Consider the following 23,667-nt stretch of genomic DNA (forward strand, 5'->3'; position numbering starts at 1 on the left):
CCGAATTAGTTTTTCATTTCTTTAATAAAGGTGGAAGTTTAGATTAGACTCTATTCACAGGATATGACATTTTTTGTGGATGGTGCACGCTTACAGACACCACTACCTAGGCCTGGCTTTTTTCCAATTTTACTTCCTGCTTCGTCTGTAAAGCATTTCTGTCGGAGTGACTCAGTAAAATGCGCTATAAGAATTAAATTGAATTAATGGGGCAACAGCGTAGTATAATGGGTAAGGAACAGATGCAATGTAAATGTCATGTAAAAGTTGTGTAAGTCGCTCTGGATAAGAGCGCCTGCTAAAGGCCTGTAGTGTAATGGAATGAATTGAAAGGAATTAGTCAAGTAGCCCTGATTTTGCCCTTCACATTCACATCAATGAAGGCAGTATTGGTATACTGAGTACTCACGTTGTGAGCAGCCAACGAGACTGCTTGGCCAGTCCAAGGCAAGCCATCAGGCAGATCACAAGGTCCAGGATGAGCAGCAGCAAGTATGTGAGCCACCTAGAGGAGGGAGGCAATACTACATCATTAAGATCCAACAAAAATTTAATACAGAAATTCAAATCGGCTGGCTCATATACAAGACTGAAACATTTCACTCAGCACTTCTGGGAGAAAATCTGCAGTGCGTGTCCCCATATGCAAATGTACCAAAACACCTTGTGTATTCATGTGTGCACGTGTGTATGAGTTCACGCATTTGTCTTAGCCTATGTATGTGTGTGGATGAATGTGTGCGTCCCGATATATGTGCGTCTGTGAGAGAGAGAGTGTGTGAGTGTGTGTGCGTGTGTATCAGTGTATATAATTGCCACTGTGCGGGTCACTTCCTGGCTCCAGCTCTGGACCTTGACCAGCTGATTAATAATTAATGAGCAGGATCTATACTGCTGAATATTTAATGTGCTAAAACCTGGGTGAGGGCCACCCCATGGCTGCTCGCTGCAGGACCAATGTGTCCATGTGTCTGCATTCACACCCAGAACCCGTCTGCATTCACACACAGAACCCGTCTGCATTCACACACAGAACCCATCTGCATTGACACCCAGAACCCATCTGCATTCACACACAGAACCCGTCTGCATTCAAAGCCAGAACCCGTCTGCATTCACACCCAGAACCCATCTGCATTCTGCATTCACACCCAGAACCCATCTGCATTCACACACAGAACCCGTCTGCATTCACACACAGAACCCGTCTGCATTCACACACAGAACCCGTCTGCATTCACACATAGAACCCGTCTGCATTCACACACAGAACCCATCTGCATTCACACACAGAACCCATCTGCATTCACACCCAGAACCCATCTGCATTGACACACAGAACCCATCTGAATTCTGCATTCACACCCAGAACCCATCTGCATGGACACACAGAACCCATCTGCATTCACACCCAGAACCCGTCTGCATTGACACAGAGAACCCGTCTGCATTGACACACAGAACCCATCTGCATTCACACACAGAACCCTTCTTCATTCACACCCAGAACCCGTCTGCATTCTGCATTCACACACAGAACCCGTCTGCATTCACACACAGAATCCATCTGCATTCACACACAGAACCCGTCTGCATTCACAAACAGAACCCATCTGCATTCACACACAGAATCCATCTGCATTCACACACAGAACCCGTCTGCATTCACACACAGAACCCATCTGCATTCACACACAGAACCCATCTGCATTCACATACAGAACCCGTCTGCATTCACACACAGAACCAGTCTGCATTCACACACAGATCCTGTCTGCATTCACACACAGATCCTGTCTGCATTCTGCATTTACACACAGAACCCGTCTGCATTCACACACAGATCCTGTCTGCATTCTGCATTCACACACAAAACCTGTCTGCATTCACACACAAAACCCGTCTGCATTCACACACAGAACCCGTCTGCATTCACACCCAGAACCCGTCTGCATTCACACACAGATCCTGTCTGCATTCACACCCAGAACCCGTCTGCATTCACACACAGATCCTGTCTGCATTCTGCATTCACACACAGAACCCGTCTGCATTCACACACAGATCCTGTCTGCATTCTGCATTCACACACAGATCCTGTCTGCATTCTGCATTCACACACAGAACCCGTCTGCATTCACACACAGAACCCGTCTGCATTCACACACAGAACCCGTCTGCATTCACACACAGAACCCGTCTATGCTCTCTGCTGACTGCACTGCTGACCTGGGCTACAAATGACTGCAAACCGCAAATTATTAGAATTTATTCTAATTTATACACATCTACTTTAACTTATTCTGCCTGGGCCCAAGACTCTGGTTTTGTGTGTGACTGTGTTTCTCTGTAAGTGCGTGTGCGCGCGAGTGTGAGTGTGTGCGTGCGTGCATGAGTATGCATGCGTGCGCGTTTGTGTGTGTGTGTGTGTGTGTGTGTACGTGTGTGTGTGTGTGAGTGTGTGTGTGTGTGTGTGTGTGTACGTGTGTGTGTGTGTGTGTGTGTGTGTGTGTGTGTGTGTGTGTGTGTGTGTGTGTGTGTGTACGTGTGTGTGTGTGTGTGTGTGTGTGTATGTGCACTCCAGTATCCATGACCGAGCACCGCAGTGCTCCAGCATTCCAGAGCCGTAGCAGCTGCAGTCACCTCCCAGCGGCTCTCTGAACAGATCTGGCAGAAACTCGACTCGCCGGCCAGGATGCTTAACCAGCGAGTGACAGAACAGCCCCGGGGCCCGAATCAGAGGGGCCCGAATCAGAGGGGCCGCTAAGGGATTTCCCATCAGCAATCCCCGCTCCCCAGCGGTAATTAATCAAGCTGAGGGGGGCGGGCCACACCCGCCTCTCTCCTCCCTTCACCCGCCAGGACCACAGCCCCGTTACAGGCTGAGCTACAGGCCGTTACCTGTACGACTTCTCAGCTCACCTGTGGTACTGATCTCAGCTCACCTGTAATACTCATCTCTGCTCACCTGTAGTACTGATCTCTGCTCACCTGTAGTACTGATCTCAGCTCACCTGTAGTACTGATCTCTGCTCACCTGTAGTACTGATCTCAGCTCACCTGTAGTACTGATCTCTGCTCACCTGTAGTACTGATCTCAGCTCACCTGTAGTACTGATCTCTGCTCACCTGTAGTTCTCATCTCAGCTCACCTGTAGCACTGATCTCAGCTCACCTGTAGTACTCATCTCTGCTCACCTGTAGTACTGATCTCAGCTCACCTGTAGTACTGATCTCTGCTCACCTGTAGTACTGATCTCTGCTCACCTGTAGTACTGATCTCAGCTCACCTGTAGTACTGATCTCTGCTCACCTGTAGTACTGATCTCTGCTCACCTGTAGTTCTCATCTCAGCTCACCTGTAGCACTGATCTCTGCTCACCTGTAGTACTGATCTCTGCTCACCTGTAGCACTGATCTCTGCTCACCTGTAGTACTGATCTCTGCTCACCTGTAGTTCTCATCTCAGCTCACCTGTAGTACTGATCTCTGCTCACCTGTAGTACTGATCTCTGCTCACCTGTAGTACTCATCTCTGCTCACCTGTAGTTCTCATCTCTGCTCACCTGTAGCACTGATCTCAGCTCACCTGTAGTTCTCATCTCAGCTCACCTGTAGTACTCCACCTGGCCCGTCCGCTCGGCGATGGCGGCCAGGTCCACTTTGCTGGGGTCCCAGTCGGGCAGGCCCAGCAGCTGCTTGATGATGCTGTCGGCCATCTGCTGCATGAAGCGCAGGGTCTGCACGTAGTCGCCCCGCGTGGCGAAGATCTCGTCCAGCCGCGCCAAGTGCTGCTTCAGCCCGCTCTGCATGCTGCCCATGGTGCCCGACACCTGGGGGGGGGAGACAGGGCGTCAGTGTGTGTGCGTGAGAGAGAGAGACTGTGTGTGTGTGTGTGTGTGTGTGGGGGGGATCTCATCAAATGGTCAGGAGTGGATAGTGGATACACTCTTCCACGTGCCATTTCCCTTCAGTAAAAGGGAGAGATGTAGAGAAAGAAAGAGAAAGAGAGGGGGGGGGGAAGAGAGACAGATCACCATCATTTGAGTGTGTTTATTCTTCTGGGGAGTTTTTATCTCAGTTGCTTATTGGGGGTTCAGATAAAATCAAATCAATTTTATTTGTATAGTGTTTTTTTTTACAGAAAACTGCCACAAAAGATGCTTTGAAGAGTAAAACCAGGTCCGGGGCCTGGTTTTTGTCCAACTTTCCTTTCCGTTTCCTCTGCAAATCATCTCAGCGAGAGTGATACAAATAAAATGAAATGAAATGGAATTGAATTGAGGTGAACAGAGAGAGGGATGGAGGAGGACTTGTGGAGCAGATGTATGAGTGTGTACACTCGTGGGAGGGCTCACGGTGACGGCAGTGACACGTTTCCTGTATGAATGTGACATTTCTGCCGTGCGTCACCAGAGTTCGGAGAAAGGTTCAGCCGAACACGGAAAGGTCAGACAAACGGGGACGTGGATATTTTCACTTACTTTTAAACAAGGGTGAGTGACTGAACATCTGAGCTGTGCGTGTGCAAGGGTGAGTGACTGAACATCTGAGCTGTGCGTGTGCAAGGGTGAGTGACTGAACATCTGAGCTGTGCGTGTGAGCACACGTGTTTATGCCCGTGTACGTATACAAGCGAGCGTGCACTTGTTTGTTATGTGTGTGCATGTATGTGTATGCATACATGTATGTATGTATGTATGTATATGTGCATGTGTGTGTGTATGTATGCATGTATATGTGTGTGTGTTTATGTGTGTGTGCGTGTGATAGAGAGAGAGAAAGAGAGAGAGAGAGTGTGTGTGTGTGTGTGCTGGCTGGAGTATAAGCCCCAGGTTCGGTGTGCGGATGAAGGCTCAGGAGGGGAAATGGCCGCTCTTCCCTCCCTCCAGGTCTCCGTGGGAACGGGGCTGACCGCTCCAGCAACGCAGGGGCTGAGTGTGGGAGCACAGAGCCTCCGCAACCAGGACAAAACACAGTCTCAGTGTGACCATCGCTTTCAACAGCCCAGGGAGGTATTCAGAGACTGCTCTCCCTCTACCTCTCTGCCCCCCTCCCCCTCACACACGCACACGCACGCACACGCACACACACGCACACACACGCACACACACACACACACATACACAGAATACATCCCCAAACCCGCTCTGTGTAATAAAGTGCCTGGTATCATCAGAGGCTTGGGTGATGAGGCTTCGGGCGCGGGCTAATTAAAGGACAGGAGGAGACGCAGCGGCCGACTTCATTAAACTGAGGCTGTTCGGCATTCAGGGCGCCAGCCCGTCTTAACCTCCTCTGCTGCTTCGTATGAGAGAACACTGGAGGGGGCGGGCCCAGCCACTGAGGGGGCGGGCTCAGCCACTGGAGGGGGCGGGCTCAGCCACTGAGGGGGCTTTATATCTAATAATGAGTAAGTCTATTCAGAGAGAAAGGCCGTGCGGTCGCTGTGAGACTGCTGAGGCGGGGACAGAGACACACTCCGACATTGTGAAAAGTATATAGCACTGTTTTTTTTTTTTTGTTTTTTTAAATCTCTCCCTAAATTCAAATAAATGATTCATCTTAGTATGTCAGTCTTACTGGATGAGGGACCCACGGCACAATGAGCTACACGGTATTTTGCAGTGTGCCATAGTCTGAGAGACAGAAAGCAGGCAACTCTACTGTCACCGTGTCCCTAGGAGCCATTAGGAGCAGCAGTCCCTAACTGTCTCGAATAGGAAGTAGCTTGAATTGTTGTTTTTTATGGTTATTGCTGTTTATTACTATTCTTTAATTTAACAAAACTCCCATTACTGAGGGTCCAAACACCCTATTGTTTGCATCGTTAGTGCTCCTATAGTTGTTGGCGCTACAGAGAGAGGGAAAGTGATAGAAACAGAAAGGAGTGTGATAAAGACGGATATAAATATATAAGGAGAGGGGGAGAGAGAGAGAGAGAGAAAGAGAGAGACAGGGAGAGAGCGAGTGAATGAGAGAATAAGTAATAAGTGGTATTTCTCCACTGGCGGCACAATCCCGCTGGTATATTACAGGTCTCGGAGATTTACGAGGGGATTTCCAGTTTTAACTGCTCACATCCAGCAGATGGGATCCCTGCCAGCCATCGGCTTATCCGCCTTCGGATCCCGGGAACGTTATCCGCCCGCGTCCGGGGGACGATCCGGGGGGAGAGACCCCCTCGCGCTGGCGCTCGTCGATCGGGCCTGCCGATCTCATCGCCGTCGACGGGCAGGAAGACGAAGGGCCCCGCACTCGAAACAAAAATGGATTCCCACGCGTTCACACCTCGGCGACCCGATTCCCTTTCGGCCCTTCATTCCGGACACTGAAGACAAGCGCGTTTGGGCCTCAGCCGTCCTCAGGGTCGCGGGATTACATGTTTGTGTCCAAAACAAAGAGCTGAAAAGGAATCAAGATGCTAAATGCATAAAAATTCTTTGTTGTTTTGAGTGCGGGCTCCAATCTTTCTATCTTTACAATCACTTTTATCAGCCAATGCACCGTGTAATCGAATTACTTTGAGACTGTTTCTGGAGCGCGGGTTGGCCACTTTTGCTTATCGCTTATCTACGCCGTGGACTGAGCCATGCTCCAGTTCTTCTAGAACCTTCCTTTGCGGGCGTGAGGGTCACGTCACGGAGATGCTGTCCGGGTCTTGGGGGCGGGGTGTGGTTGGGGTGGTGAGGCGTGCGGTGGTCCAGCCCGCCACCCCGCCGTACCGCGGTTACATTGCGATGCATTACAGAGCTGCCAGCTCAATGCAGCCTGAGCCAAAGCCAATCGATTTTTGTTAGTGATAGAGAGAGAGAGAGAGAGAGAGAGAGAGAGAGAGAGAGAATGGCTTCAATTAAATGTGAATGTGTGATTTCAAGCATGAAATTGAACATGCCTCCCCCTCCCCCTCCCCCTCCCCCCAAGATGCAATGCTGCCTTTGCTCGCTTTGAAATTTAAAAATGGATTTTTTAATCTTGTTAATAAGGGGTCGTAGAATTTGTGATAAGATCTATAAGATCTCACACACAGCCTCATTGCTTTCCCCACCCCCCCCCCCCCCCCACCCAAAATGCAGAATATGATGCTGTTTTTATGGGGGGTGGTCAGAGGGATTCCCGAATATGACGAGGGGTTAAAAGGGAGAAGGCAGAGGACGGTGGCTAAACAGCGCAGAAAGCGGGACTGGAGACACAGAGAGGAAAAGGCACAGAAGCAGCCATAAATTTGGGGAGGGAGGGAGAGAAGAAAGCAAACAAACAGCAAATTCTGAATTCTGGCCCATCTGTCCAGCATGGATTCAAAACCGAAACCAGGTTCTTTCCAAACAACATTCATCACGACCAGAGACTGGCAGTCAGCTATTCCACGTCCTCAAAATTACAAATTAAAAAATACATACATTTATCATCTTCTGACACACTCTGATATTCCTACCCATTCACACGGCCTGAACAGGAAGGAGGAAGTAAAGGTTCCCCTCCGTCTCGTCCTCCACCCCTCCTCCCTTGAGACAGGGTTCCGCAAGCTTTTCGGATTGCTAGCTATGGCTGGAAGCGACGCGACATGTTCATAATTACATCACCGGTGAAGAATACCCATAAACCCCCACTGCGGCCCGAATGCCCTGCGACTGACCCGCGCGAGCAAACGCAAAGACCGCCAGAACACTTTCATTTCCATTTTTAAAGGGGAGCCAGAAGGAAGGGGGTATTTTTAGCTGCATATTAATGGTTAGGGTGTGATTTTCTTTCAAAATGCACAATAGATAAATACTTCTGGGGGGGGGAGGGGGGTGTTTGATTTAATTTTTTTTCGTCTTGCTTTTCCTCACAAGAAATGACATTAACTACAGAGACCGCTCTGAAAAGGTTGTCGAGCCCCAATGTCTGGCACTAAAAAATCTGTGCTTCTCGGCATGAGGCTGATTGCTAATTTAAATCATGGCTGGAGGAGGTGGGGTGGGGAGGGGGGGTGGGGGGTGTGCCTGACAAAAGGAGCAGATTCAGCCCCAAAAAAAACAAATAAATGCACACACACAAAAAAATAAAAACACCCAAAGAAACCCCAGAGCAACAACGACAACAGAAATAAAGAATGCGCTGCTTTGGACTTGGTCGGTTTCTAAAGGGTGCATTGAGACGAGGCATCTGTGCGGAGCAGAAGCCAAACGCGGCCATTGTCTCTCCAGCGGAGTCTGGACCACGGAACCCCCCGGGCTCGGCCAATCAGGAAGCCCCGAGCTCGCCCGCTGCGAGGGCCTTTGTCGGAGGGGTTTCGCGGATAATCGTCGTCCACTCACAATGGCGGCTTTGTGCGGCCGGGGGCGGAGGACCTCTTCCCCTCCCAACCTATCCCAGCGTGCACCGTGGCACAGGCCGCCCGGCCTGGCGAACGCAGCGGGAGGCCCAGCGTGGCGAAAGAGGGAGCTCTTCAGGAAAAAAAAAAACCGGCCCACTCAGTACGATGGTTATTAGGCAGGGCTGTTTGTCTCCCTGTTTCCAGGGCCTGTTGTTACCCCGCTGACGACTTTGGCGCATAATTCAGCTCAAACGCGGCGCGACGCGCGCGTGCTGCTAAACCGCAAACAATAACGTCAACCGACGGGGAGGAAAAGAGATCATTTAGTCACATCATCAATTTATGCCAGGATGTGACTCAATGATTTTTCAGTTATTTATTTATTTTTTTTTACATCAATTGATGTCAATTCTTGCTGCAACGTCTGTCTATTGCATATCATGCCAATTAACTGCACATTTATGCTTTTAATTTAGACCCAGCACACAAATCAAAACAAACAAACGCAATTATGGCTTCTATAATGACCTACATTTGTAAATAATACCATCGTAACATTTCTAATGTTACTAGATGTATTAGCCTACCCGATAACTATACGTGCTGTGTGTGTCACATGATGATGGGGCCAAGGCTGGAAAGCCCATTCAAGATTTACGCTGCCCTGACCATAGTTTCCAACAGCCCTTAACCTTTTATTTACCGTACTCTACCCAGTGGCACCTGAGGAAACAGTGCCTAGGAGTCCATGGACCCCTTAACGCCAGCCCTTCATTCTGAGTTGTGGTTAAATGCAGAAACTGTTTTATTTTTCTTCATATATTTCTTTTAATTTTAATTTACACTGTGTTGTTTTTTTACAGATACACCATCCCAAAGAAACTTTGAAAAATTGTAAAACTGAGAAAGACTGGGCTTGAACCCCAGAAAACCAACAAGGTAAAAAAATATATATTAAAAAAAAACTCAACGGGAAGAAAAAATAACACTGAAACTGCGAATGAGACAAAAACTCTGCAGTGGGAAGAAATCCCAGGAGGAACCTGGTGTAAAGAGAGAGCCCATCCACTGCTGGCCTGGAGCTCAATGGTAATAGGAAGCTAATGGAGAATCAACGAGACAATTAATCATAATGGTTATTTTCTCTCCCAAATTTCTAAGTCAGTGTTCTAGAACTCCACTGCTTTCAGTTACCACAGACTGAAGAAAAATATGGACAAAGTCACTGAGACGTCGCCCACTGACTCTCCACGGGCTCGGCGAAAAGAGTTTTGAAGCCCAGGAAAAAATAAAATAATACTCAAGTAAACACAAAAGACAAATCAGCTTATGATCTCTCAGAGAAAATCGTAAAATCTCCCCGCCACCCCTAGTCAGAATAATAATGCCTTGCATTTATATAGCACTTCTCTCACACTCAAAGCAATTTACAGTGATGAGGGGGAAACTCTCATCAACTACCACCGATGTGTAGCATCCACCTGGGTGATGCACGGCAGCCATTTTGCACCAGAACGCTCATGACACATCAGCGGACGCAGACAGGAAGAGAACGTTTTTTTAGTTAATTACACTGGGAGATGATTAGGTTGAGAGAGCCAGGTCGGGAATTTAGCCAGGACCCCAGGGAACCCCCTACTCTTTGCGATGAGTGTTGTGCGATCTTTAACGACCACAGTGAGTCAGGACCTCGCTTCGACGTCTCATCCGAAAGACAGAAATGTTTAGTGGTGACTGAAATGGAGCTCACTCAGTGATAGTGAGGAGCCCAGCAGGTAACTGTGCCCTGGCCTTCAGGAATGACAGTGTGCACTGGAGCCTTATCTGCTGCTACTGGGTCAAGCCATTGTTTCTGATTTATCTCATCATTTCATTACATTCATTAGATTGTATGTGCAGCACCACACATCAGATTCCCAGGCAATGCAATAAAATGTGAAGCGATTATGCTAGAGAATTTAGTGAAGGAGTATCTGCACATACGTGTGAGTGTGAGAGGGAGGGAGAGAGTGGGGAAAGAGAGAGAGGGAGAGAGCAGAGAAAGAGAGAGAGAGAGAGCGGGGAAAGAGAGAGGGAGAGAAAGAGAGAGAGAGAGTGAGGGTGACGGTGAGGGAGCTCATGTCACAGCTCTGAGTGTGTGTGTGTGTGTGTGTGGGGGGGGGGTACAGTGGAAACTCATGCATTAATCCACATTAATACAGCTGTGGACTTAATCCCAGCTCTTCAGCAGTGTTTGCCTGCTGCCATCAGGTCTCTCTTACTCTTACTTAACGCTGTGTGTGTGTGTCTGTGTGCCTGTGAGTGTGTGTGTGTGTCTGTGCGTGAGTGTGTGTTTGTGTGTCTGTGTCTGTCTGTGTGAGTGAGAGTGTGTGCACGTGTGTGTCTGTGTGAGTGAATGTGTGTGTGCATGTGTGTGTGAGGGAGAGAGAGTGTGTGAGTGAGTGTGTGTGAGGGAGGGGGAGAGAGAGTGTGTGTGTTGGTGCATATGTGTCTGTGTGTAAGTGAGTGTGTGTGTGTGTCTGTGTGTAAGTGAGTGTGTGTGTGTCTGTGTGTAAGTGAGTGTGTTTGTGTGTGTGTGTGTGTGTGTGTGTGTGAGTGAGTGAGAGTGGGTGTGTGTGTGTGTGTGTGAGTGAGTGAGAGTGTGTGTGTGTGTGTCTGTGTGTGAGTGAGTGAGAGTGTGTGTGTGTGTGTCTGTGTGTGAGTGAGTGAGAGTGTGTGTGTCTGTGTGTCTGTGTGTGAGTGAGTGAGAGTGTGTGTGTGGCATGAAGCAGAGGGATCCTAGCACCAGCATGTCAAATCTGCAGCCCCAGAGGGAGGTGAAGTGGGGACAGGCACCTGGGGAGACGAAGCTTAAAATATCTAATCTGCACACCCTCCCCCACCTCCACCCCGCTGGGAACCCTTCTACGCACTAACATCCATCCATTTACCCAACAACACAGATGGATGTAGACATACTGCTCCCTCCACACACCACTCCCCCACACATACCTTTAACCCTTTGAAGAGTAGGTTTTTTAAGAATGTTTTTTATTCTTATTTTCAGTGTTCTAGAACTCCACTGCTTTCAGTTACCAGTGGTGATTGTTGCACCAGCATTAGAATGTTCATGTGTGACCTCAAGGTTAAGATGACAAAAACAGCACATATATATATATATAATTGATGGAAGCAGTTAGAACCATTTGAGGAGTCACTGAAATTGGCACAGTCTGGGGCGGGGTCAGGGGCAGAACCCAAAGCACTAAGCCCCACCTCTTCTGAGCTTAAGTATAGCTCCTCCCCCTCAAGCACCTTGCAATAGCACAGGGCTCTATGCTAACACTGTTTAGAAGGAGCATAAGCACCTTACAATAGCACAGGGCTCTACGCTAACACTCTTTACAAGAAGCACAAGCACCTTACAATAGCACAGGGCTCCACGCTAACACTCTTTACAAGGAGCACAAGCACCTTACTATAGCACAGGGCTCTACGCTAACACTCTTTACAAGGAGCACAAGCACCTTACTATAGCACAGGGTTCTATGATAACACTCTTTACAAGGAGCACAAGCACCTTACGATAGCACAGGGCTCTACGCTAACGCTCTTTACAAGGAGCACAAGCACCTTACTATAGCACAGGGCGCTATGCTAACACTCTTTACAAGGAGCACAAGCACCTTACTATAGCACAGGGCTCTATGCTAACACTCTGCCCAAGGAGCACAAGCACCTTACTATAGCACAGGGCTCTAAGCCAACACTGTAGAAGTGACAGGCACACCAAGGCACGCCAAGGAAGGGACAGCTCAGCCATTCGCCAGATTTTCAGAGGAATGATTTGCTGAAGTGTGATGTAAGCAACGTGTGACACGTCTCCTCTCGATATTGAAATTTTACTTGTGTTCCACAATTTATATATGATACAGCGCCTCCAACTCGGACCCACTTTCACCAGGTTTGAGTGACTCAGAGAATGCTGGGTAGGCTCTGAGAGCTTCACTGCACAGTAAGAACAGCAGAATGCAGCAGAAATGGCCATTTAATGAGCGTGTTCAGTGTGCCAAAACCAAACTCAATACAAGCATTCATTCCATTTATCAAGAGAAACTGATCCATGATGTGTTTACGTGTATATGTGTGTGCATGTGTGTGTGTGTACATGTGCATGTGTACGTGTGTGTGTACATGTGTGCATATATGTGCATGTGTACGTGTGTCTGTGTCCGTGTGTATGTGCGTATATGTGCATGTGTACGTGTGTATTTGTGTATGCATGCATACGTGTTTGTGCTTGTGTGTGTTTGTGCACTCACAGACGCGTGTGCACGTGTACGTGTGTACGAGCATGTGTGATGAGCATTACGCACTCTAATCGTCACCACAGCAAAATGGTTCCTGAAAACAAGTCTCCATGCCCACTCAGAAACTCTGTGGTAAATTCACTGAATTTGAATTGCCGCCTTCAGGGAAATAACCATATCTGCAGACACACACACACACACACACACACACACACACACACACACACACACACACACACAATGTACTGTTGAGTAACACGAACAGAGGGCAGCTATAGTCTAGTCTGTTCACTGCGCACTGGAGAGGGTCTAAGGCCCGAAACATTCGCACTTTTGAGCGCCTAATTTTTTTGCACCAATGGGAGCATGGGCTAGGGTCCCATTTCAGGTTTGGGCAAGGCACATAGCCGGACCACCTAGTCTCTAACTGAGGCAGACAATGAATTCAAATGAAAATATTGGTGGTGATATGACTCCCTGACTTCCCCCAAGCGTGTATATTCATCTTAACTGCACATTGCGTACACCCGCACTGTGTGGGTCTTTTTAGTGGCAACCCAAGTGTTCCGTGGGAAACGCTTCAGAGGGGACATACCAAAAGGGGAAGCGATGCAGTTTCCTTTAGTTTTTCATTTAACCTTTATTTACCCAGGGTAGGTTCGCTGAGCACGGATGCTCTTTTGCAGGAACGCCCTGCTTCACACTCATACACATTCACACCTGGGAGCTGCCCAGTACAACCACAATCCTCTATTGTTGGCCACTGAGCAGCTCCACTGGAGGGAGAGAACATTTTTTAGCCAATTAAATCAGGGGATGATTAGGTGGCAAGTTTTTTTGGGAGAGCCAGATCTGGGATTTTAGCCAGGACACCGGGGAACCCCCTTCCCTTTGCGAATAGTGTCATGGGATCTTTAATGACCACAGTGAGTCAGGACCTCGGTTTGACGTCACGTCCGAAGTTACAGACGTCACATAGTTGCGGAGCAGACTGGCGTACGGCGCTCTGTGGAGACGGTTTAGCGTAGCCGCGCTTACTTACGAACCTCCTCACAGGTACCCCGTGATTACACAGACACCCCAGCACGAGAATTACTGTCATAATTACGACAGCGCTCAGCGTTCGCTTCCAGACACACCTCCGGGCACGCTCGCCCACACACCCTCAGCGTCAATCACTCGCTCGCTCGCCGATGGAGAGACAGGGGAACGCGAGCTCTGGATGCGTCGTAATGCGCACTCGCATCTACGTTAAAAGCAGCAACGCGGCCGCAGAAGACGCAAGTGCAAACGGCAGGACTTGGCTTACGCGTGCAGGAAATGCATTTTGGTTAGGCGTGCGCGCTGGTCTCTCGACAAGGTCGTGAAAGAGATGCTTACATCAGTGCAAGGGGGACAAATTCTCCTTGATGAATACAAATAAAGGACAGATAAATAAAATTAGATGAAATGATGGCACGGGACTGGGCTGGACTGCTCGCGCGTGCGTGTGTGTTGGGGCGGAGGCATGACGTCACGTTACCTACCAAACTATCCACGCCTCCCAGCGTGTGATTGGCATTGTACAGGGAGTAGGTCAGCTGATAGACGCCGTCGTTGGTCTCGCTGTTTCCGTAGAAACCGACTCCCACCGCAGCGCTACAGGAGAGAGAGGACAACAAGCGAGGTTAACGCTAGCGTTCCTTTTGATCACCAACAGGAGAGCCCACGGGAGGGAGCCGGAGCAGATACTATTATTAATATGCATTTGCCCGTGTACAGACGCTTACGTTTTATACACGCTGTATGTTCACACAACTGGACGTTCACTGAAACAAATTCAGGCTAAGCGTCGCGCCCAAGGGCCCAACAGCGTGCACCGCGCAGTCCCGGCAATCAAGGTTCTCCTTAACGTCACAAGGCTCGCGCCCTTCCCTGTACGCTTCTGCCAAAACCCTCCTTCAGAATTCCTCTGGAGAAGATGAATATTCATGAGGTGCACAGAGCTAATGGATTTCCCCCCACCTCTGTCAAAAATAGGCTAAGAGTAAATTCATGTCAGTTCTTTGGAACTACACCCTTTCAGGCGTTTGCAGGAATTGAATCCAGCGAGACCGGACGCGCGCAGATGGTTCGGCTCCGTCTCCTCATTCAAACCAGAGAGACGGATCCGATTTTTCAAAAAAAATACTCCCCGTCAGCTCTTCCATACGTTACTGTGAATCAGGCTTCTCTGACAGCCGCCAAAAGACCTCAAACTTAGAAGGGAAAAGGAATGGACGGGGGAGAGAATAAACAATTTTTAAAAAACTGATAGAAAACAAGACAGTTTGAGCGAGAACGTAAACACTTTAACTATGTATGAGGCTGGGGACCAGTTCTTCTCTTCTCCGGTCGGTATGAGAACTACGGCGGAACTTTCTCCGCTGCTGCTCGGAACGACGGCAGCCTCACCCCCGCTTTGCAGGGTCAGCTAATTTGCAACGGCTGGAAAAGTGAGGGAGGTTGTTTTTTGGTTTAGTGTACTATTTTTTCCTCACAGTTCATCTCGTGATACTGGAGATTTTTTTTTTTTTTAACGCTCCCCTCCCCTTTACTCTCAATAAAAATTCCACTGTCAGCACTGGCACGGTCATTACAGGCCATTACACGGACAGGATTCAATGCAAGATCAGGGGTCCATCGCCACATCCACACACTGGATTTAACAGCTATTAACAGATCCCTCTGACCATTCTACATTATGCCCACTGTTACATCAGCTGGGCATAGGACTAAGACTACTTGTCCATTTGATAAGTCAACAAACTGACCCTCAGATTCACCTGGCAGAAAATGTACTGAATATTTGCGTTTCGCAACAAGGACGGTTTTGTCTTATTTCAGATTAAATAACTACCTTTAAAATAAATAAAACTACAGCCCCGTATGTCTTCCCGATTGGCGTTTTCTTCAAATTCCAGGGATTCTCCCAAAGGCCAAACAAGCCACCCAGACAGAGCTAATTATGAGCAGGACCAGATGTAAGCAAGCCAGCTTTATAATCATTAATGAATTTGTTTATTCATAATTTTGTAAGAAGTTGCACATCAAGCAAGGGAAGAACAATTGGGGCTGCAATTAAGGTGAAGTGCCACGTTAACGAGCTACCCTAATTAGCATTAGCACCATAATTAGGATATGGAAAGGTGCCCGTTTTGTTGCCTGACCGAAGTGTTCCATGGTCCCCCTGGCAACCCCTCCCCCTTCTACTCTGAGGATAATTAGCGTCGCTAAAACTCGTCCTTGGCTATGTGTTGGTGCTGTGAAAATACCCGCAGGAAAACTAGCCTGCTGGCTAATTTTGCATTAATACAAAAGAGCGGGAAGGGGTGTGTCTCTTTCTGTCTGCAGGCGTGTGCATACCTATCCTCCTACGACCCGGCAATTCTCCTTTGTCCCCTGTATGGGAAATGAATCTCTGGTTTTAATATCAAGAACCATATATTCTACGATGCTGACACCTACACTGCAAGCAACATCTAATAAAAATAAAAATATTTTTGAAAATATTTTCACTGCAACAAGTTTTTGTCATCCACAACAACTTGTATTACGTGAAAAAATGTAAACACATCTTTTTTTTTCTGCGGGGTCTCAGGAGGATATGTGAATAAATGAATCCTCATCACTCAGTGACTCCGCCCCCCCCTCTCTCTCCAGCTCACTGCAGACTGCCTCGCTCTCTCTGTGGGGCGTCGTGTGTGATGAGTTCCCTCACACGCTGCTCCACCAGGGCTGACAACGTCTCTGCCAATCCCTAACTTCCTCTCTCTCGCTCTGTCTCTTTCCCTCCCTCTCTCTCTTCCTCTCGCCCTATCTGTCTGTCTCTTTTCCTCCTTGCCTCCCTCCCCCACTCTTCCTCTTGCTGTCTGTCTTTCTCTGCCTCCCTCTCTCCCTCTGTTGCGCACACACACGCGCACACATGCAGACACACGTGCACACGCACACACACACACACACAGGCACACGTGTGCACAACAAACACACACACACATACGCACATGCATGCACGCACTCTCCAGTCACTATATCCCCCCCTCTCTCAGTACCTCTTCCTCTCTCTTAAAACAGGATTTATTAGCATGACAAAACAGCCAAACACAGGAGAATTCGAAGCAAAAACACATTTACGCAGTACTGTTATTTGGGCAGACATGGCTGGCTCTTTTCAAGAGAGGGCACCGGCCGATGCCACAGAAAACAAATAAGAGGTAATGGAAGCAAATGGGACATTAAACAATTATAATTGTATTACTGCCGTCATTTGGCAGCCCAATTTAAAAAGCCTTAATTAGCATTTATTAGGATGCCACATCCAAAAACAGCCACTATAAAATTCTCAATGATGGGAAAATGTAGAGATAATTGACCAATTAACGGGTGTAAAAAAAAAAGGCAATGTTGGTTACAGATGTGAACACATATCTTATTTATGAGACTGGCCAATGGAACCAAATCCCTCCCTAGATGGTGGCACTCACAGTGGTGGTGTGGGGGTTGCAGGGGTTTATTATGAGATGGCAGTCGTGCACTGTAGACTTTATACCAGACTGTGAGTGCATCACACACTGAACACCTGTGTTTCTACAGGAGGAGCTTCTGGGAAACCCCCATAATCCATCATTCTTCAGACTAGCTTTTAACGTCTTTGACTAAAAGGTCCTCCATACAGTTGCATCTCTTCTTTCACCAAAACCCTCAGCACCCGACTCTAAAAGCATACCCCTCCACTCCCTCCAAAAACAACTTCACCCTGAAAAGGACACTGACTGATGATGCTGGTGGAAAACCTCGGCCCCTCCCTTCCCACTGCCATCGTCTCTGGAGCCATTAAAGTCCTTCCATATGAGGGTCAAAGGTCGCTGTGGGCAAGATGTCTGGAGCGCTCTGACCCTCCTGAGAAGATTGTTAATCAAATTCAGGAAAAGAAGAAAAAAAAAAAGTTCCTCCAGGAACGGGTTCATAAGAAACACACACACACACACACACACACACACTCTCTCTAACACCCAGACACATGTGCACATGCACACACAAAATAGCCTAAAAATATCTGATGTGTGAGGTCGAAGTAGTAGCAGAGAAAGGGGGAGAGGGTGAGAAAGGGAGATGAGAGAGAAAGAAAAAAACGGGGATAAAAATATAGGGGAAGAAGATAAAAGAAGAGGAAGACAGAGAGACAAAAAGTTTGCACTGCTTACTGTGCGGTGCAAATCCCTTTCGTTTCTACACTTAGGCAAGCATGCTTTTGATGGAAAGCCCTAAAACACTCAGAAATGCCCAGCCAGAAGAGGAAAAAAGGACAAATCAAGAAGATAAGCAAAAACAAAAAGCTTCCAACTGTACCCATTCTTCCTAAAACACTTCCTAAAACGTGACTGCGTTACGATACTTGGCACAATGCAAGGCAAGGCTCAACTGGAGACAAAAAGCAGAGGAAGTGAACGAGAGAGTGTTCACCCCTCGGCTAAACTACTGGCCCATTTCACTCCTGTTTCTTCATCACACAACAACACAAAAAAATAACTATTTTTGTCTTTCTCTTGTTCAGTTTGTTTTTGTGTGACCAGCATGGGTTTTGAATTAGCGCGCGACACAAACAGGTTCTGCATCAGAGAGCGACAGAAACAGGGTCTGATTTAGCGTCGGGTGCGTGGGGGTTTGATTCAATGTGCAGCACGCGCGGGTTTCGATTGCACTCCAGTGACGCGTTTCAGTGGCAGGATCAGAGTTACGACACAGAGAAGGGGATTTGTATGACGCTCTGGAGCCGCCGTTCTCTGCGGCGCGTACATCATCTGGACTCTGTTCGACCCCAAAGCCTCTCTCAGCCGTGTCTAAGCAGACTGAGTTTCTCTCTCTTACTGCAACTGCAAAAAAAAATAACAAATTCTGCAAACCCGCTTCAAATCGCAGCACGTGAAATCAGATCTGCTTTGACAGTACTAGACCAAGTATAACGCATATAATCACCCTGGTTGACAAGGTCACGTTGTTATTAAATCATAAAACAAACTAGGGAATTCCTAAAAGAGAAACCCTGAACTACAAAACCCTCAAAAGAGAATGAACACAGCAGATTTCACTGAAAAAAGGAATAGCAATTTCATCCTCTGTTCCTGAAAGACGAGGAGAAGGAATAATGCAATATTCATCCACATCCTTCTATAACCCCTTCTATTACAACAGAATACAAATGATACACTGCCACCCAAACATTTTTACTGTTTAAACCAGGCCCTGAAGTTCTTGTTTTCATGTTACAATAGATTAGGACCCAAGAAACAGGTAAGAGCCTTTGTCTAATCAAATGCTTGAAAGCAGTTATCCTTCATTGTTCATGTCTGGAAGATTTGCCGACATTTGTGGCAACCGGTGGTCACAAAAGTTTCTTTTCATACTCCAAATGGCCATTCTATTTGAAATGAAGCTTTCACAAGGAGCATCTTCATCAAGTGCTTACTTTCTCAAAAGAAAATACAGAGGTAGCGTATTCTGGAGATGGAAGACTGCCCAGAGACAACCAACAATGTCGTCTGGCACGGTAATATTGAGCAAAATCTCATTTTATAGATTTTGGATTATAGGCGCCTTCTCTTTCGCATTCGGCATGCTAGCTCCTGTGAAAGCGCCATCGCATTTGAGTACTTAGTTGGATTGTCCCACTCAGCTCCACCAGTGGGAAATAGCACACAGAGGTGCAATTACAGAACGCAAACACAACGAGTCCAAATATGCCATTGTGAAAAAGGTAGTAAGCATGCCATTTTTTTAATATGAAAAAATTAAGGATTGGCACTTTTAATCGATAAATTCAGTGCAGAGTAACAGTAAAAACCAGAAGGCCATGCAGCTCTCTTAGCCAGCTTGCAGACGGCCATTTTAAACAATTCTCCTCTTTCCCCCCTGAAGAATTGGGATGGAGGCACATCCAGCTGGTTTTTCCCTAGAAATTGCCTAAAAATAGAGAGCTGGTCCCCCTAATGTCTGCGAGTCGAGGATGTGCCCCGCCCAGTCCAGGCAGCCAATCAGAACAGGCGAGGTGGTATTGGACTAGAACTTGATGCAGCGAGTGGCCTAACAATGGCGGTTATTGACCTGGAGCGCCCCTCTCCACAGGGTGGGCATCAGCTGGACGGGAAAGCAATGTGCCAGCTCATCCTCTCTCTCTGCACCGCCAGCGTGCCCAGCCATCGCCCGCATTCCACGAGCCGGTTGGCTGTGCTGCGGCCAACCGCCAACCTCTACCCAGCGAGCGGCTCTCTGGTTCTCAATCGACCATTCAAATTTCATTTATGTAGCAGAGGCAAGAAAAAACACTCGCTGGAAGACTCCATGCAGGAAGAAACCTTGGAAGGAGCCAGACTCAGTAGGGGGGGGGTCTGGCTCAGGGACTGGGTTCACAAATACAGAATCAGTCAGTTTCAGCCAGTTCTGGATCCAGATCACAGGAGCCAAGCTGTGCTTTGATAAGGAGGAAGACCCCCCCTGTGAGCGCCACACTGCCGTAGCACCCAAACCTTTTACATTTTATCGCGCAAGCAGGGAAAACTCGACAATTATCGCGGAAGCTTAGTCTGGAATTCACGGCCGCTTTTCCAGTTTGTTGAAGCCGATGTTTGGAGGGAGAAAGACGGAGCGTCTAAGATCCCCAGCATCTCAAGCAGATGGGAGGTGAAGGATCTGCTGAGCCCTCAGCCCCCAGGAAGAGGAACAGCTCAATACAGTAACTCTCTCAGGGCTGTGGATTTACTGTAATTTACTGATGAATTTTAAATGATTGACCTTTGGGCCATAAACATACAAAAGTGCAGAGGTTTAGGTAAAGAGCACGTTACAGTAGTGTCCATTACATTAACCCAAAACTTAAAGTGCTACAATAGGTTCAAAAGGCAGACTGAGGATAATATTTTCCATCCATCCATTACTAATACCTCCATTTTCCTGGTCAGGGTCATGGGAGGTGCAGGAGCCTATCCCAGCATGCATTGGGAAAGAGGGCAGGATAATGTTTTTCAGCAGCACACTTAAAAAAGATATAGTGTTTAAAGATATAGTGTTAAAAGTAGCATAAGTAGGAGGTACTCAACCCATAATAAGTACCCAGAGTTCAGGTATTCTTAACTCAAGATGCAGTGTAAACAGGTGCATTTGTTGTGAATTTTTTTTTGATCCGCCACAGAACAGCCCAGAAGCCAAATTAAACGGGTAAACATTTTTTTTATTTTTTATTTAAAGTAATTTAATGTGATTTGGAGGAAAATGGCAGATATAAAATTGGTTGATTTTTATTGGATTAAAATACAGGTACAGTATATTTTTCTATTTTTTACTATTTTTCAGGGGAAAAAAAATCTAAGGCAGCACTGATGGGTCACAACTTCCAAAACATGGAATACGAGCAGGTGATCTTTTGCGAACTTCCATCTTTTGGGTACAAAGTTTAGAAATTGGGCAGTGACAGCATTAGAAAATGAATCTGTCCCTTAATCACACAAAGGAGAGATATGGAAGTGGAAAGCAAATGAAAAAAAAAAAAAATCACATTAAAAGCATTTTGTTGGGTTCTCGCTCACGTCTATCACAGAGCTTCTCCACCCTAGCTCCCCAGTGGTGGAACGAACTCCCCGTCCCTCTCCGAACCTCCCCCTCACTATCCATCTTCCGCCGTGGTCTGAGGACTCATCTCTTCAGACTACACCTGGACTAACTATCACCACCCTGCAGAACATTTCTATTACTAAAATTCCCCTCTTTCATGCCACTCATATTAGTATCATGTACCTCCATTCCAGCACTTATTGTACTTTGTATCATTGTCCTAATATTGTAGCTTGTACTGCCCCCTAGTTTGACTTATCACATGTTAGGTCAGAGTAATGTTCACTGTGTGAACTGGACTTTGTGTTCTTGCCTATGAAGTACAAAATGAGTATTGTACCTTATCGGACCTGTGTTTTGTAGTCGTTCCAATGACCTTTGGTATGGACTTTTGCATTTCGCTTTGGATAAAAGCGTCTGCCAAATAAATGTAATGTAAGACAGAGTGGTTGCATTTTGCTCTGTGGAAGGGGCCTGGGTGGGTAGGCGGCTTGAATTCAGTTATTCAGGAAAAAGAAACGGAGGAAAAAAACTAATGAACTAAATAAATAACGAAGATTGAACAATCTAGTGTGACATTTAGATCCTAAATATACATTACATGCTAGGGCTTATGGAAGAAACAAAAACATCAGTAGCATTTATTTCTTTTTAATGAGCATCCATAAAGGTTACATATCTGCTGACATTTCATCCCCCCACTCTCCAGTGCCGAGCTTTTAAAATGTTCTCATTTCGTGCACGAACCGCATAGCCTAATTGCCAATGTGTTGCTTTGTTAGACATCAGAGTAACGTATGAGTCTAACTGAGCTGTGGTGTAAGAGTAATGGGGTGGAGGGGGGTGCTGAGAGAGAGAGAGAGAGGGGAAGGGAGAGGGAGGGGGATATTAGGGCAAAGGATCATGGGAATGTGTATTGAATTGGGATGTAGCTAGCTATGGAACATATAATCCACACTGGTACACATAGCAAAAATACTAGCAATGACCTACTCAATAACCTAGTAGAAGTATTCTAGAACCTTCCAGACTTTAGAAAGTGTACCATAGAAGGTGTGCCTCACATTAGGCTCAAATGACCCGGTGCTTCGCGCTCATCTGGTCTGTCTAAGTCACTTAGAGTCAGGACGCTGTTGAGGGCACGGGACCTAAATAATGTAGAGTAATGAGCTGAAGGTTTAAGGATGTTTGGCACCTTGTCTGCGGTCCATATGTTGGCTGGGACCCCCGGACTCCCTCACCAGATGGTAATGGACGCCCGGAGCACGGCCTGCAGCATCCCGTAATAACCATGAATGTCAAATTCAATTTTCAAATGTAGCCGCAAGCAGCAGTTAAGGGGGCACACGCATCAGACCCCAGCAAGGCAAAACGTAAGAGGCAACACAGCTGTAAGAGCGGTGGTCTGGCAGTCAGAGGGTTGCCGGTTCGACCCCCCGCCCTGGGCGTGTCGAAGTGTCCCTGGGCAAGACACCTAACCCCTAATTGCTCCCAGTGAGCTGAATGGTACCTTGCATGGCAGCCTTTCACCGTTGGTGTGTGAGTGTGTGTGTGAATGGGTGAATGAGAGGCATCAATTGTAAAGCGCTAGCCTATATAAATGCAGTCCATTTACCATAAGAGCAGACAAAGATATTTCACTTTTCTCACTTTTTCCCCCCAAACAGAGAGTCTCCAGTCTCCAAAAGCCAAAAAAGAATAAAAGAATATAGACGTCTAGAGGGGTGGAAATCTAGGTTGAGAGATGTTTTGTCATGAACAGACTAGGTTAACCCCAATATAGCTCAAGTTTTACATGGATATGTTCTAGCTGGCTATACTTTCACATTTCACCCAAAGGCAGCCGGGTATTCACCTGAATGCCTACACGGCGCTTCACTGACTTTCCGCAGCAACAACGTTGGCTGGGTCTGGCCTCCCTATCGCATTATTAGCTCTGTTCTGACAGGTAGAAAGCGGAGAGGGTAACAGGTAGAAAAGAGACCGCAGCCTTGAGGGTGCCACGGTGGGGATGGAACCCTCAGCCCTGTGAGAGGGATCTGTGTACGACTTAAGAGTCAGCGTACAGGCCGCACCTCCCGGCTCGACTGACATTCTGCTTTTGCATTACAGCAGAAAACTGTGGAACATTTGTGGAACGAAGGTGAAATATGGAGATTCTGCCAATTTCAATCTCTGTGTGCTCCACCGTTTCCTGTCCCCTCAGGCTATGGGCCTGCCGTCAGAAACCGGGCAGCAAGAGTTCCCGTGCGTGTCACAAAATGTCTGCCAGGCAAGGCTATTGAAGTGCTGCTGAGCTGCTATTCAGATTCAAATGCAGCCCTCAACAGCCCTACTCTCGCCTTTGATCACCGAGAGGGAAAAAAAAACCAAAAAGCATTAGCACATGCATCAGCGTCCAGGTGTGCATCTGAATAGAGTCGCGCCATGCCAATTAACAGCTATGCACATTCTAAG

At 47.4% G+C, this 23,667-nt stretch overlaps 1 protein-coding gene across 2 annotated transcripts in view; it reads right to left on the reverse strand.

The window, feature by feature from the left end:
- ttyh2 (tweety family member 2) overlaps nucleotides 1-23,667 on the reverse strand; it is a 73,209-nt gene that overhangs the window by 22,618 nt on the left and 26,924 nt on the right. For both annotated transcript variants that reach the window (XM_035406903.1, XM_035406905.1), the window contains exons 3-5: nucleotides 14,115-14,226; nucleotides 3,613-3,833; nucleotides 410-505 (exon numbers count right to left, since the gene is read on the reverse strand). In XM_035406903.1, the coding sequence (XP_035262794.1) occupies nucleotides 410-505; nucleotides 3,613-3,833; nucleotides 14,115-14,226 (429 nt within the window). The remainder of the gene's footprint in view (nucleotides 1-409; nucleotides 506-3,612; nucleotides 3,834-14,114; nucleotides 14,227-23,667) is intronic.

This window comes from Anguilla anguilla, chromosome 2 (genome assembly GCF_013347855.1).
Source record: "Anguilla anguilla isolate fAngAng1 chromosome 2, fAngAng1.pri, whole genome shotgun sequence".
Lineage (NCBI taxonomy): Eukaryota > Metazoa > Chordata > Actinopteri > Anguilliformes > Anguillidae > Anguilla > Anguilla anguilla.